Source organism: Ursus maritimus, unplaced genomic scaffold, assembly GCF_017311325.1.
Source record: "Ursus maritimus isolate PB19 unplaced genomic scaffold, ASM1731132v1 scaffold_6, whole genome shotgun sequence".
NCBI classification, from domain to species: Eukaryota; Metazoa; Chordata; class Mammalia; order Carnivora; family Ursidae; genus Ursus; species Ursus maritimus.
In genome coordinates, this window is record NW_024426774.1 from 36243287 (window position 1) to 36255238 (window position 11952).

The 11952-nt window shown below is 56.7% G+C and overlaps 1 protein-coding gene across 1 annotated transcript; it reads left to right on the forward strand.

Annotated features, from left to right (window-relative positions):
• Window positions 1–103: 103 nt before the first annotated feature.
• NT5DC4 (5'-nucleotidase domain containing 4) lies at window positions 104–8311 on the forward strand. Its single transcript, XM_040623694.1, is given in 19 exon segments — window positions 104–190; window positions 823–936; window positions 1021–1058; window positions 1061–1115; window positions 1330–1415; window positions 1527–1550; window positions 1553–1583; window positions 1905–2004; window positions 2235–2285; window positions 2517–2600; window positions 2915–2935; window positions 3210–3221; window positions 3760–3876; window positions 4125–4182; window positions 4308–4478; window positions 5183–5234; window positions 5535–5561; window positions 5563–5587; window positions 8222–8311. Coding segments are annotated over 19 exon segments (1233 nt in total). The 5' UTR covers window positions 104–113.
• The last annotated feature ends 3641 nt before the right edge of the window (window positions 8312–11952 follow it).

Below are 11952 nucleotides of genomic sequence, written 5' to 3' on the forward strand. Positions count from 1 at the left end.
GGCTGGGTCAGTCGTGTCCGGAAGTGTTTGAGGGATAAGGAAGCTGCGGGTTCCCACTGATAGTGCAGGAGGCTGGGGGAGGGGCTGTGGCCTCCTGCTCACTCCTCGTGGTGATGGCCAGGGTGGACAGGGGAGAGCGAAGGGAGCCCCGAGGGGCGCCGCGAGGCCCGGAGCAGGACTGGCACCAGCGGTGAGAGGGGCACTTGGGGGGGGTCGGAGGCACCTCAGCCTGTAAACACCCCATTTCCTGATGCTCCTTACAACAGAGCAGCCCCAAGAGTGACTCCTTTAAATACACCGATAGGGTGACATTCAAAGCACTGACACACGCCTGTGCTAGCAAGGGGACCCCTCTCTGGGGCGGGCTGTCAGGTGGAAACACTGACAGTATACACACAGGCAGGGAGGCAGTGGCCTTCCCTTCCCTCCCGCATGGGGACAGCGCCACCTGTTCGTGACAAACCCATCATCTCTGAACTTGGACACGGTGACTCCCCTCAGGAAAATGACCACCCCTCGGACAGTCTCACATCCTCCCTCCCAGGGACGCCATGGCCCACTCCTGCGTGGCGAGACGCTTCTCCAAGGCTCCCTGCGCGTGCTTACACACGCTCACACGCGTGTGCTCAGACACACTCAGACCCAACGAGGCTTGGGGAGCTGGGGGGCTGATTCCAACATTCTCCTCCCCCCTCTCCAGGATTTTTGTCAACCCCAGCTTGGTGCTGCTTTGGCTCTGATGGGACTCCACCCTGGCTGGGCGGGAGGGAGGGAGCAGGGGGTGGGAGCACCAACCAGCCTGGTTCTGCTGGGTTCCCACAGCCTACAGGCCCCCTATGAGGCACGGGCCTTCGAGTTCCTGTTGGAGCGCCTGGTGTGCATCGGGTCCCCGCGTGACATCCTGCGTTACACTGACAACCTCTCCTTCCCCACCAGGTGCGGGAGCTGGCTGGGGCGGGAGGCTGTGGCCCGTTCCCAGTCCTGGCACCCCCACCCACAGCCTCTGTGCTCTCTCCCTAGGGGGCTGGCGTTTGACGTACTCTCTGGAAACCTGCTGAAGTGGACACCAGGGGGAACGTGCTGCTGGGCACCCATGGCTTCACCCTCCTCTCGGAGTAAGCGACCAGGGGTGGAGGGCAAGGACGCTGGAGGAAAGAAGAAGGAGGGGGAGGAGAGACTCAGGCACACAGCAGAGGCTCAGCAATGCCCGCTGGATAAAAGAGGGCGAGCAGGGGTGGGTCGGGCGGGAAGGAACGGCAGGGCTTGAATGGGCCGCTAGGAGGCACTAGGGAGGGGGCGTCGACGGCACCCAGCCCACTCCCTCCCCAGGGCAGAGATCTGAGTCGACCCCAGCAAGTTCGTTCAGAGGGACAGCCTGTGGAGGTTCCACAGCCTCACCACGCTCTTCCACCCGCCGGCTGAGGGCTGGACAGCGGCTGTGGGAGGTGGTCCTCGGGGTGCCCCGCTCTGGCCTGGGTGGGCTGCTGCCTGGATCTCTGGGCCAGCGACTGACTGGCCTCTCCACACCGAGACCTACCTGTACTCCTGCCTGTGGACCTCTCTGTCTGCTCCCACTACACCAAGTGTGTCCTGTGTCCTGTCCGGCCCTGGGTGACCAACAGGACACTGCCACTGCCCAGGGCCCCAGCCCTGAACTGGAGTCCCTGCCAAGACCCCTCCCAAAGGGCTGTAGGAGCTCAGTGGGAAAGCTTTCACTGCAGGGAGGGGGCAACCTTGTAACTCGTGCCCCCCAAGGGATGACCGGCAGCACACGGGGACTCCCCTTCCAGCACAGCTGGGACATAAACTCTGTGGTTCCAGGGGTGACTCTGATATAGGATCCAGGTTTGGTGGTCACCTCAGACCCCCTTATCAGCCTCCCCTGTCCTCTCAGCCTGCCCCAGCTGTGACACTGGCTACCAGCATGGGAACCTCTTCATGTCCTTCCGAAGCCTCTTCCAGGATGCGAGTGATGCCATGGATAACGTCCACCAGTCGGGGAGTGCCCAGGACCCCGGGACCCCTGACCTGTCTGCCCTCGGCTCTTCTGGGCCAACCCTGAGGGCTCCAGCCCCCATAGAGTTTCCACTCCTCTGGGCTCCCTGCATCTTGGACCCAGGCATGCGGGCAGTTTGGTCACACACATACACCTGCCCACACACATACAAGCACCTGTGCACGCGCACGGCCACACACACACACACGCACACACACGGCTCTGCTCCCGCCGGCAGGGCTGTCTGAAGAAGACCCTGAAGGACTTGGACAAATACGTGGAGAAGGACGTGAGTGAGTCATGACCAGGCCTGTCCCTTTGTCCCCTCCTCCCCAGGGCAGTGGGGCTGTGTCTGTGCTTCCCCCTCAAGATGTGGACAGAGCTCTGCAGCCAGCCTTGCCCACAGACTCTCCTGCCTGGCCTGGAGCCCCGTGCCTGGGAGGCTGAGAGCCTAGAAGGGGATCCCAGGGCAGCTGGGGGGGCCTCGTCTGCTTGGAAGTGACTTCTACCTCTGCTCCAGGTGCGAATCCCCTTCCTGCTGGACAAGATGAAGGAGGCTGGGAAAGTGTTTCTGGCCACCAGCAGCACCTACAACTACACGGATGTGAGTGTGTGGACGGGGGCGGGGTGGGGAGGGGCTTGACCATCGGAGTCCAGAGAAAGCCTCCTTTTTGGCCGTTGGAGGAAACTGAGGCCCTGTAGGAACAATGAGGGGTCAGGAGGAGCCAAGACCCTGCTACCCTCCCTTGGCATTTTGGGTTCCATTTCTTGGCTTTTTAAGGTCTCATTGGATTGATCAATTTCTCACCATGTTGCTACTGTGGTCCCCAGTGTGTGCTGTGGGGGGAGGGCAGAGGCAGGCAGTGGCCTCTGGCCCAGCCCAGCTGGGTGCTCTGACCCTTGCCCTGTCTTTGCCAGGCCATCAGGACCTACGTGCTGGCCTTGGTGAGGTGAGTGCCACGTGCCTGGCTGGAGTGGGCTGTGCCAAAGGCAGGGGGGGCCAGGCCAGGCCGCAGCGCTGAAGGCCTCTCCCGTGTCTGGCCCTCCCCTGAAGAGGAACTAAGTGTGGGAGAGGGCGTTTCCCATGCGTGGGCCTTGCTGGAGGTGGTCAGAGAGAGCAGGGGGTGGGAGGCCAGTGACCTCAGCCAGGCCAAGGGAGGGCCACTTACAGCCTTGGAGGAGGCCATGAAGAGGCAATCAGACTTTTGGGGAGGGGCTCAGTGAGGTGCAAGGAGTGGGAGCAGGCTGTGGCAGACCCAGGGGAGGGGAGTGTGTGACCCACCCTGCGGCACCGCGTGCGACCAGGAGTCACTGGCCGGCAAATGGGTGAGCGGGGCTCGAACTCAGCCACCGCGCTCAGCCCCTGTGTCCCTGGGTCTCTGCCCGAGCACTGAGAGGAGCACTGGAGGCTGATGTGAGCTCACACAATACCCAACACCTGCTTGCACAAATACCTTTTGAGCACTTCCTCGTGCCAGCATGGTCATGGTCAAGGATGCTGGGGAGCCAGACCCCTAAGTTCCCGCAACCTGCGGGGGTGCCGCAGGGTTGGGAGTCAGGACCAGGGCGCAAGGATGGCTTGTGACTGGAGCGCTGGCCAGCTTTCACCAGTGCGGAGTGTGGCCGACCGTGGGCTGGCACCCCCGCCAAGCAAGGCGGGCCAGGGCATGGGTGACTAGGGAGGAGCTGTGACATGTGTCAGGGTCAGGTGTTCCAGACTACGTGTGCATGTCTGCACATGCTGTCCCATGCCTGCCCCGCAGGCTGACGCCTCAGCCAGGCCCTGGAGGTCCTACTTCGACCCGATTGTGGTAGACACACAGAAGCCCTGCTTCTTTGCTGAGGGAACAGTGCTGAGACAGGTCGACACGGGAATGGCGGTAATGGCGGGGGCTGAGGCCCCATCCACCTTGACAGGGTGGGCCATGTTGTGGGGAGGGAGCCTGCCCCTGAGGCTGACCTGCCCTTGGCAGCTGCCTCTCTGCTGCTCTGTCTGTCCCTGGAGACAGGGAACCAGGGGACTCCTTCAGGGCTCGCCCCCACCTCCTTCCACCTAGGCCCCCATGATTACCCCTGCCGCTGCCAGCCCCCTGCTCTCTCTGACCAGGGTGCCCCTCTGCCCCTCCAGGATGTGGGCAGGCTCCACGTGGTAGAGCCCCACAAGCACTGTGCAGTTTACTCTGGAGGTACCAGCTCCCACCTGGCCCCCCTGCCTCCACAGGCACCCCACCTTGACTAGGAGCCCATGTCCCCAACCTGCCCACCAGGCAGGAGGGGCTGTGAGCAAGCCTGTCCTTTCGTGGTGGGGCAGGCTCTTTGGACGTGGTGTGCAAGCTGCTTGGGGTGCGGGGGAAGGATATCCTGTACATCGGGGACCACATCTTTGGGGACATCCTCAAGTCTAAGAAGCAGCAGGGCTGGCAGACTTGCCTGGTGATTCCTGAGCTGTCCTGGGAGCTGGGCATCTGGGCCCGAGAAAAGGGTGGGGTGCGGAGCGGTCAGGGCCAGGAAGGGGGGCGCTGGCCACTAGTGCAGAGGCCTGCCCCTTTGCCATCTTGCCCTCTTTCCTGTTGGGGGTTGGTAGTGACCATAGTAATACTGTTCACTTTGTGGTTTATAGGAGTGGATCTACTCTATACATGAGGAAAGAGAGATCCAGAGAGGTTAAGCAGCTTGCCCAAAGTCACACAGCCAGAAAGGGCCAGGCCGACTCAAACTCCTATCTCCTGACTCCGGAGTACTGTGGTGGTTCTGTAGTCTGAGGCTTCCTTCCTCGCCTGACTCTCTCCTCCCCACTCACCTGAGGACTCTTAGAGAGGGGAAGGTCCACTCCCGACCTGGGAATGACTCGAAGTATCCTTGGGGTCAGGAGTGGCTATGAGCCCAAACAATTCGGGTTTGTTCTAAGAGCTGGGTTTGAGTCATTCCCCTGTGACCTTGGGCGGGTCACCTGACTCCCTGACCGGCTTCCTCACGTGTCGCACAGGACCTCTGCCGTCTCTGCTTCGCTCTGGGTGGAGCGTCACTTGAGGTAAGGAAGGGGTGAAGGATGTAATGCACACAGCTTGGGGTGTGTAGACCCCTGGTGACCGCTCCAGCCTCACCACATGGCTGAACCGGGCCTGGGGCAGACAAAGGTAGGCAGGGCTGTCACTCACCCCCTGCTGTCCCCTGTCCACTCTTCAGAGCAAATGGAGGAGCTGAAGAGGCTGGACGTGCGCCTGGCAGAGCTGTACCAGTGAGAGCCCAGCCTGCGGAGGGGAGAGGGATGGAGGGGCCTGGCCTTCCCTAGTAAACTGGATTTTGGGATCCCTCTGACCCCTTGGGTCACACTGTGACCTCTAGGTCCTTCCTCCTTACCCACTCAGCACGGACTCAGGAGGCCTATCCTCTCACACATGTGTGCACACCCAGCCCAGCCCCCTCACTGGGTGCCCGTGGAGTGCCCTCTGACCCCCATGAGATCTACGGAGGTCGTGCCTGGAGCTTGGAGGCCCTGATCCTTTTCTCCTGGGTCATGTGGCCATTTTTGTAGCAGGCACAAGGATGGGAGCAGTTATGGGCTGCACCTTCACCAAGAGGGAGATTCAGGTACGAGTGAATGCTGAGTGAGGAGGAGACCCCCAGCGGGGGTTGGGGCTTAGGGTGTGGGCCTCCAGGCTGCCTGCGCCATCTGCTCAGTCCCAGGTTCCTGAGCCCAGTTCGGGAACTTTCCCCGACCTCCGCAGAGCCACGCCTGTCCTTGTCTGCCGGCGCCCTCTGCTGGCCCGTGTTCCAAATGACGGCAGGGCCCTGCCGCAGAAGGGCTGATGGAGCCTGTGGGGTGGTTTGCAGCGCCTGTCTGCATCTCCGTTCGCCCTCCTTGAGAGGTGCGGGCCCGTCGGGTTGGGTCATGTGTCTGCCCAGCCAGCTGCGATCAGCGTCCGGGGGCCGCTAGATGAGCCTCCCCAGAAGATGGGATTTAGGACCAGCGAGCTGATGGGTCCTGGGAAGAGGAGGACGGAAAACGCCCCGTGGCACCACTGACCAGCCCCCACGGCGGGGAGAGTTCCGTAGGCCGCGTCCGCGGGATTCAGGCCGTTTGGCATTCACAGAGCAGCTGGGCCCGATAATGAGGGATCTCTGCAGAGCCTTTGCAGGGTGCAAAGCCCTTGCATTCTGTTTATCTTTCCATAGCCCCGAGAAGTGGGCCGGGCAGGGACAGTTACCTTTATTTTACAGATGAGAAAACGGAGGCCCAGTGAGGGGGAATAGCATGCGTTTGGTCTCTCTGGGAGTAAATGTCCAGACCGGTTCTCTAGCCGCTGAAAGCAAGGCCTGGTGATGAGGTGGGGGCCTGCAAGGGGGCAGGCGTGGGGCCCGGTGTGTGCGCCTCTGCACGGGCTCTCTGTAGGGGCATCAGAAGCTACGTTAAGCTGAGGCTTTAGGCTGGGTGGTCACTCCCCAGGTCCAGGCAGGTAACTGTGAGGAGAGCAGGGAAGGGGGCCAGGGGCAAAGCGGAGAGCTGCCCCCCCTCCCAGAGCACCGCGGGCCGCCTCTGGGTTTAAAGAACAGCTCCTTCCCACCCGGGGCAGAGGCCCCAAGGTCCCCGGTGATAGACTCAGGGAGGGCAGAGTGGGGCCCGGCCCCAGCAGGGTAGGATCGGCTGTGGGTGATGCAGGTCCAGCTGGGATGGGATCTCTCCTCTGCCAGAGAGTCACCCGGGAGCTGGACCCGCGCTACATAACAGCACGTGGGCAGCCTGTTCCGCGGCGGCTTCCGCCAGACGCTCTCCTACCAGCTGATGCGCTCCGCAGGCCTCTACGCCGCCACCTGCCTCGACATCCTGCGCTACCCGCTCAGCTCGCTGCATCGGGCGGCCAGAGCTGGTGAGTCCCTGCAGAGCCTCCCTGGCATCCCAGACCCTCTGCCCCAGAAGGACCCGCTGGTCCCCAGCCCTGCCAAGAGCTCTCGAGGTCACCAGTCTCAGTCTTCCACCTCCAGGTGCAAGTGGGTCCAGGCCTTGCAGGGAACTGTGGGCGACATAAAAAAACGCACAGGAGGAATTAGTGGTAGAGATAAGACACCGGTGCTGGGAAGTTCTGCTCCTGCCCAGCCTTCACACCTGCTTTAAATTGAGACCACCTTAACTCTGTTTCCTTGGTAGAGAGGATACCAGATGCTAGCAGGAAGGCTGCAGCCCCTCTCCCCTCAGTTAACATACAGGGACTTCAGAAGAAATGGCAGAGGGTACAGTAAACGTCTCAGCTGGCTTTCCCCTAGAACATCTGCTCATGCTCCAGGGTCGAGGGTGGGGGCGGGGGCGGGGGTGGCCATGATGTCACTGGGTTAGCGGGAGCCGGGAGATGGACCTAAGCGGTGCTTCCCTGAGCCCGCGTGTCTGGTCTCCCAACGAAGAGTCAGTATTTTCATCTTATAACGTGGAGTCTCATGTCAAGGATCTGGACTTGAAAGGATTCTCTGGGGCTCCTTGCCTCCTGCTTTCCTTGCCAGTCTCAGCTGCCTTCCAGATGCTTGAGAGGGGAAAACCATTTTGTGGGTGTCTCCTGGGTTTCTTGCATTGGCTAGGAGCCTCTTTTTTTTGTTTCTAAGTAATTTTGCTTAATGCTCAGTATAACCCACCAGAGTAGTTTTTGAAATCTTCATTGTACCATTGGCGAAATGGAAGTGCAGAGAACCTAGGTACCTTGCTGTCACATGGCTAGTAGGCTGCACGGCTAGGATTGGAACCCAGTGCTCTTGAAGAACTGGGGACACGCTCTGTCCCCCGCACCACACTGCCACATGCTGGCGAGGGGTGGGAGCGAGCTCCCAATGTGCAGCCCCATCTCCTTGCCAGGTTTTCAGATGAGCAGGGCTGGAGAATTCCAGGCAAAGCTGGGGGTCCGAAGCATCGTTAGACATCGTTGCTGAAGTAGTGACTAGACAGGTGAGGAAAAAGCAGCCTGAGCACCAAAGTGAAACATGTAAAGACCTGAGCTTTACTCGACTGTGCTGGCCTGGGATTTTTGAGAAAGGGATGTCCATCTGCCAGAACCTTCCTTCTCCGGCTGACCCTCCAGGGTTTCCTCTTCCACAGCATCATTGGACAGGAAGCCAGTAGCTGTGGGCAGAGTGAAGTCGTGGGTTGTGGGGGGGGGGTGTCGTCTATTCATAACTGAAGGCTTCCAGAAAGCCCTGGCACTGAGGGAGCGGCTCCATCTCCACCTGCATATGTCTTTCCAGACGCCCCATGAGTCAGCTGTGGAGCAGGAACGAGCTCACCCGGATCCCTGCTCCTGCCTCCACTCCTACAGCCAGAGGGTGCAGGGCTAGGAGGTGGTAGGTTGCTTCTGCCCATGGTGGAGCTGGGAGGAGCCAGCTGGCTGTGCTGGGGAAGCGCAGCCATCTGGGGCTACCATGTGCTCGAGGAGGGGTTCCCCCTGGAATGGTGTTCAACTGAGGGGGCATCTTGTCTTCAAGTGTAATCATTCCCGAGTATTTGTGTTGAAATTTTATTATTTTATCGTAAATTGCTTTTCTTTGTATTTCTCCTATGTTATAGTATTACACTGATTTTTAAAATTATAGAGACAATAATTATATTATCTATGAATTTCAAATTCAGGAGAGAAAAGAAGAAATTAAATGTTTGTTTTTAAAATGGGGCATCGGGTCCCCCAGGGCCAGGAAGCTTCCCACTCTGGAAAAGGCTGCAGAACACGTGCTGTTCCAAGCTAGGATTCCTGTCCAGACAGCCTTTATAAACCCAGTGAGTAGGGGCTCTGCTTCAGCTCCCTTGTCACTTTGTGCTGCCTGGTCCCCCTGTGAGTAGACACTCCAGCTTTCTTGAGTGGCAGACTTGGCTCCTGGCCTGGTTCTGCATCCCTGAGCCCTGCATGAGGCTTCATGGGGCTTGATTTTTAAAATGTCCATCTCCTAGGCTTCCTTCTGCTGGGCGGTGCCAGGCTCAGTGTGCGTTTTTTCAGCCAGTGTTTACGGAGTGCATCCTGCCTGCCCAGTGATTTAGAAACCTCGTAAGCTACTTTACTCCTGCCTGGGAGGGGCTCACAATTCAAGCACGTTAACAATCTAGGTTTCCATCTCTAACAGCTAGGTTTCCATCTCAGCCCACCAGAGGGCTGGACACATTCCCATCAGGAACTGGGGGTTCTCTGGGGATGTGTGTGGTTCGATTTCTCTACCCCTCATCTCTAGGCCAGACCAGACCAGGGCATTTTGACACATTCTCTACCCTGGGGTTGGAGCCGTTGTATGAGCTCGGGAGGATGGATTCCATAACCAGCTTTCTTGGTTTCTTAGAAGGCTCAGGGCAGAGAGAGGGCTGAGGACCAGGAAGGCTGCACTGAGGAGGACTGAGTCCTGGACGTGGGCTGGCATCATGGTCGTCCTCTACCTGAGATGCTTTCAGATAAATGGCAAAGTATGGAAGAGAGAAAAAGCAATCATATTGAAATATAAATGTAACAGATCTGAGGCCCAAGAACACATCTTTTAGAGGGGAGGGAGTATCGTCATCATCCTAGAAGACACCCCCTGTGGCCTTTGAACCATTTGAAAATGGGCATAACAAGTGGAATTATTTTACCCAGTTCCCGTGACCTGCATCATCGTTCACATCCAGTTGTATTTCTACACATTTAAAAAAAATAGTATTTTTGTGCACTTTGGTTCTGTTCCTAGTAATAACAATAATAGTCGATTGGCCGTGGATGACTTCATTAACTGTTCTTTGTCTCCGGGTCACCATGAAAGATGGTAAATGAGACAGCCCGAACATCTTTGAGCTGGAGGTATACATGCATTAAAACACATACAAAGTCATACTCATGACTTCAAGACTTGGTACTTTATTTTGGCAGGAGCTGCTCTGTGGCACTAAGCCCGGGCCCTTCGTTGTTCTGATGTCACTGATTTGAATTCGCTTATAGGGCTCCTGTTTCGTCTGTTGGTAGCATCATCTGGCATCATCTAGAGGCTTAGAAGGAATATACCTACGTAACTGAAATGACACAACAAACTCTCAAAGGAACAGGTCTGTGAAACAGTTTGCTAGTTTCTCTTTCTGTGGATAATCAAGGGAAACATTTGGAATATCTGAGGATAAATAAGGGCCAACAGGCCACGTACTGAGAGAGTTTCAGAAGCTAGGTCTGGCCCTGCCAAGGCCTTTCGTTCTTCTTCCTGGCTTGACTTGTGGGCCTGTTCGGTAAAGCGGCTTCTCCAAGCAGAGACCAGGTATCCCTGGCCTTGCGTCTTCAAACACTGCATTCTTGTTCAAGGGCTACGGGGTAGAATTTTATCAGGAAAATTGCTCAGACTCTAGGGCCCATACTTTTCTGGAAAGATGCTGAAATATGGTGCAGTAGCTAATACTACAGAACTCAACCATTAGAATTCCCTGCTAGGGAGTGAGAATGCAGAGAGGCTGGGGATGAACAGCCACCAGAAGAACGCTTGGGGTCTGAGGAAGAGTGAGGGAGGAGGAGGGGGAAGCGGTGGCCAAAGGGCCTTTCGCATGCTTTTCCTTCTGCCGGAAGCATCCCCTACCTCTTCTCCTGTTAAACCTGCTCTTGCCTCAGACTCGAGGGGCCTCTCCACCTCCCTGTGACTGGATCAGGTCCTTCTGTTGGTCCCATCCTAGAGACCTTGGTTTCTGGGGATTATTCCATTTTCACACATTTGTGTCCCGCTGGACTCTTGGCTTCATGGGGCCAGGTCACGTGGCTCATTGTTGCATCTCTGGCATCTTCGGTGTCTTGTGTGTTCCACTGAGTAAACTACATCACCTGGTTTATTATTACATTGCAGGGGAAAGGGTGGGGCAAAAGATAGATTGTAAGACAAGAGGAAGTGGGGAAAGACTAGAAAGCTTTGGATGAGAACTCTGCTAAGCTCGTAGGAAGTCAGCTGGGGCATGGTAGGGTGGAAGATACTTCTATTTGGGGCTGTTCATTTAATGCAGGTGTTTTTTTTTTTTTAAACCTATTGTTACCTCTGTACTCATTTACCTACACTTTAGTTGGAAATGTGCCCCATTATTCCAAAGACTATAGTAGACACTGATAGTCCATTTCGGGAAGAATTTTTAGTTGGGCATGTGGGCACCCAAAATACGTTTCCCAGCCTTCTTTGAAGATAAGTGTATGTGCTCAATGGCCCCACAATCCTAAATAGAAATAATGTGTCCATCTTCCAAGTTGTAACCTTAAAAAGGAGAGGGGCATGTGTTCTATCTCCTCTCTTCCCGGGTCCCTCTGGCTGGAATGTGACATTGGTTGGGGAGCCATCTCTGGTTATATGGATGAGGCTGTATCCCGGGGATGGCAGAGCCGTAAGACAGATGTGGCCTGGCCTTGGCACCAAACACTGGACAGTTTCACTTGAACTACTGATGTAAGAGAGACACGTTTCCCTTTGGGACTAGTTACAGCAGCTCAATCGATACCCTAATTCTGACATCCAGCCCTGAGCAGTCAGAAAGGAAGGGAATGGAAGCATCGCCCTTGAGTTAGCGGCCTGGTGGTAAAAAATGTAATCAAGTACCTCATTTGTAGAATAAACAACCGTACTCTGGCTCTCATAGCAATTCCTGTTTGGTAAATGGGAACAGTTCAAGAAGTTCTTCTTCCATATCGCCTTCTTACTCCTCATGTCCTTACTTGGCGTAGAGGCAGGGATTGAAAGGTCTGGACTTGGCGCCAGACAGCCCTGAGTCTGAAATTTCAGCCCTATCATTGACCGTCTAAGTAGCGTCTCCATACCTATGTCATAAGGCTATTGCGAAGATGTAGTGAGATAAGATGCATGGAACACAGCCAGAGGAAGCGCTGAATGACAGTGTCCTACACAAGTGTTTGTGTGTGTGGGACTTCTCCCCTAGCAACCGACAGAAACCTAACTGAAACTGGCCTTCAGAGCTCGTGATCTCTCAGCAGCTCCCTGGGCATTATTTG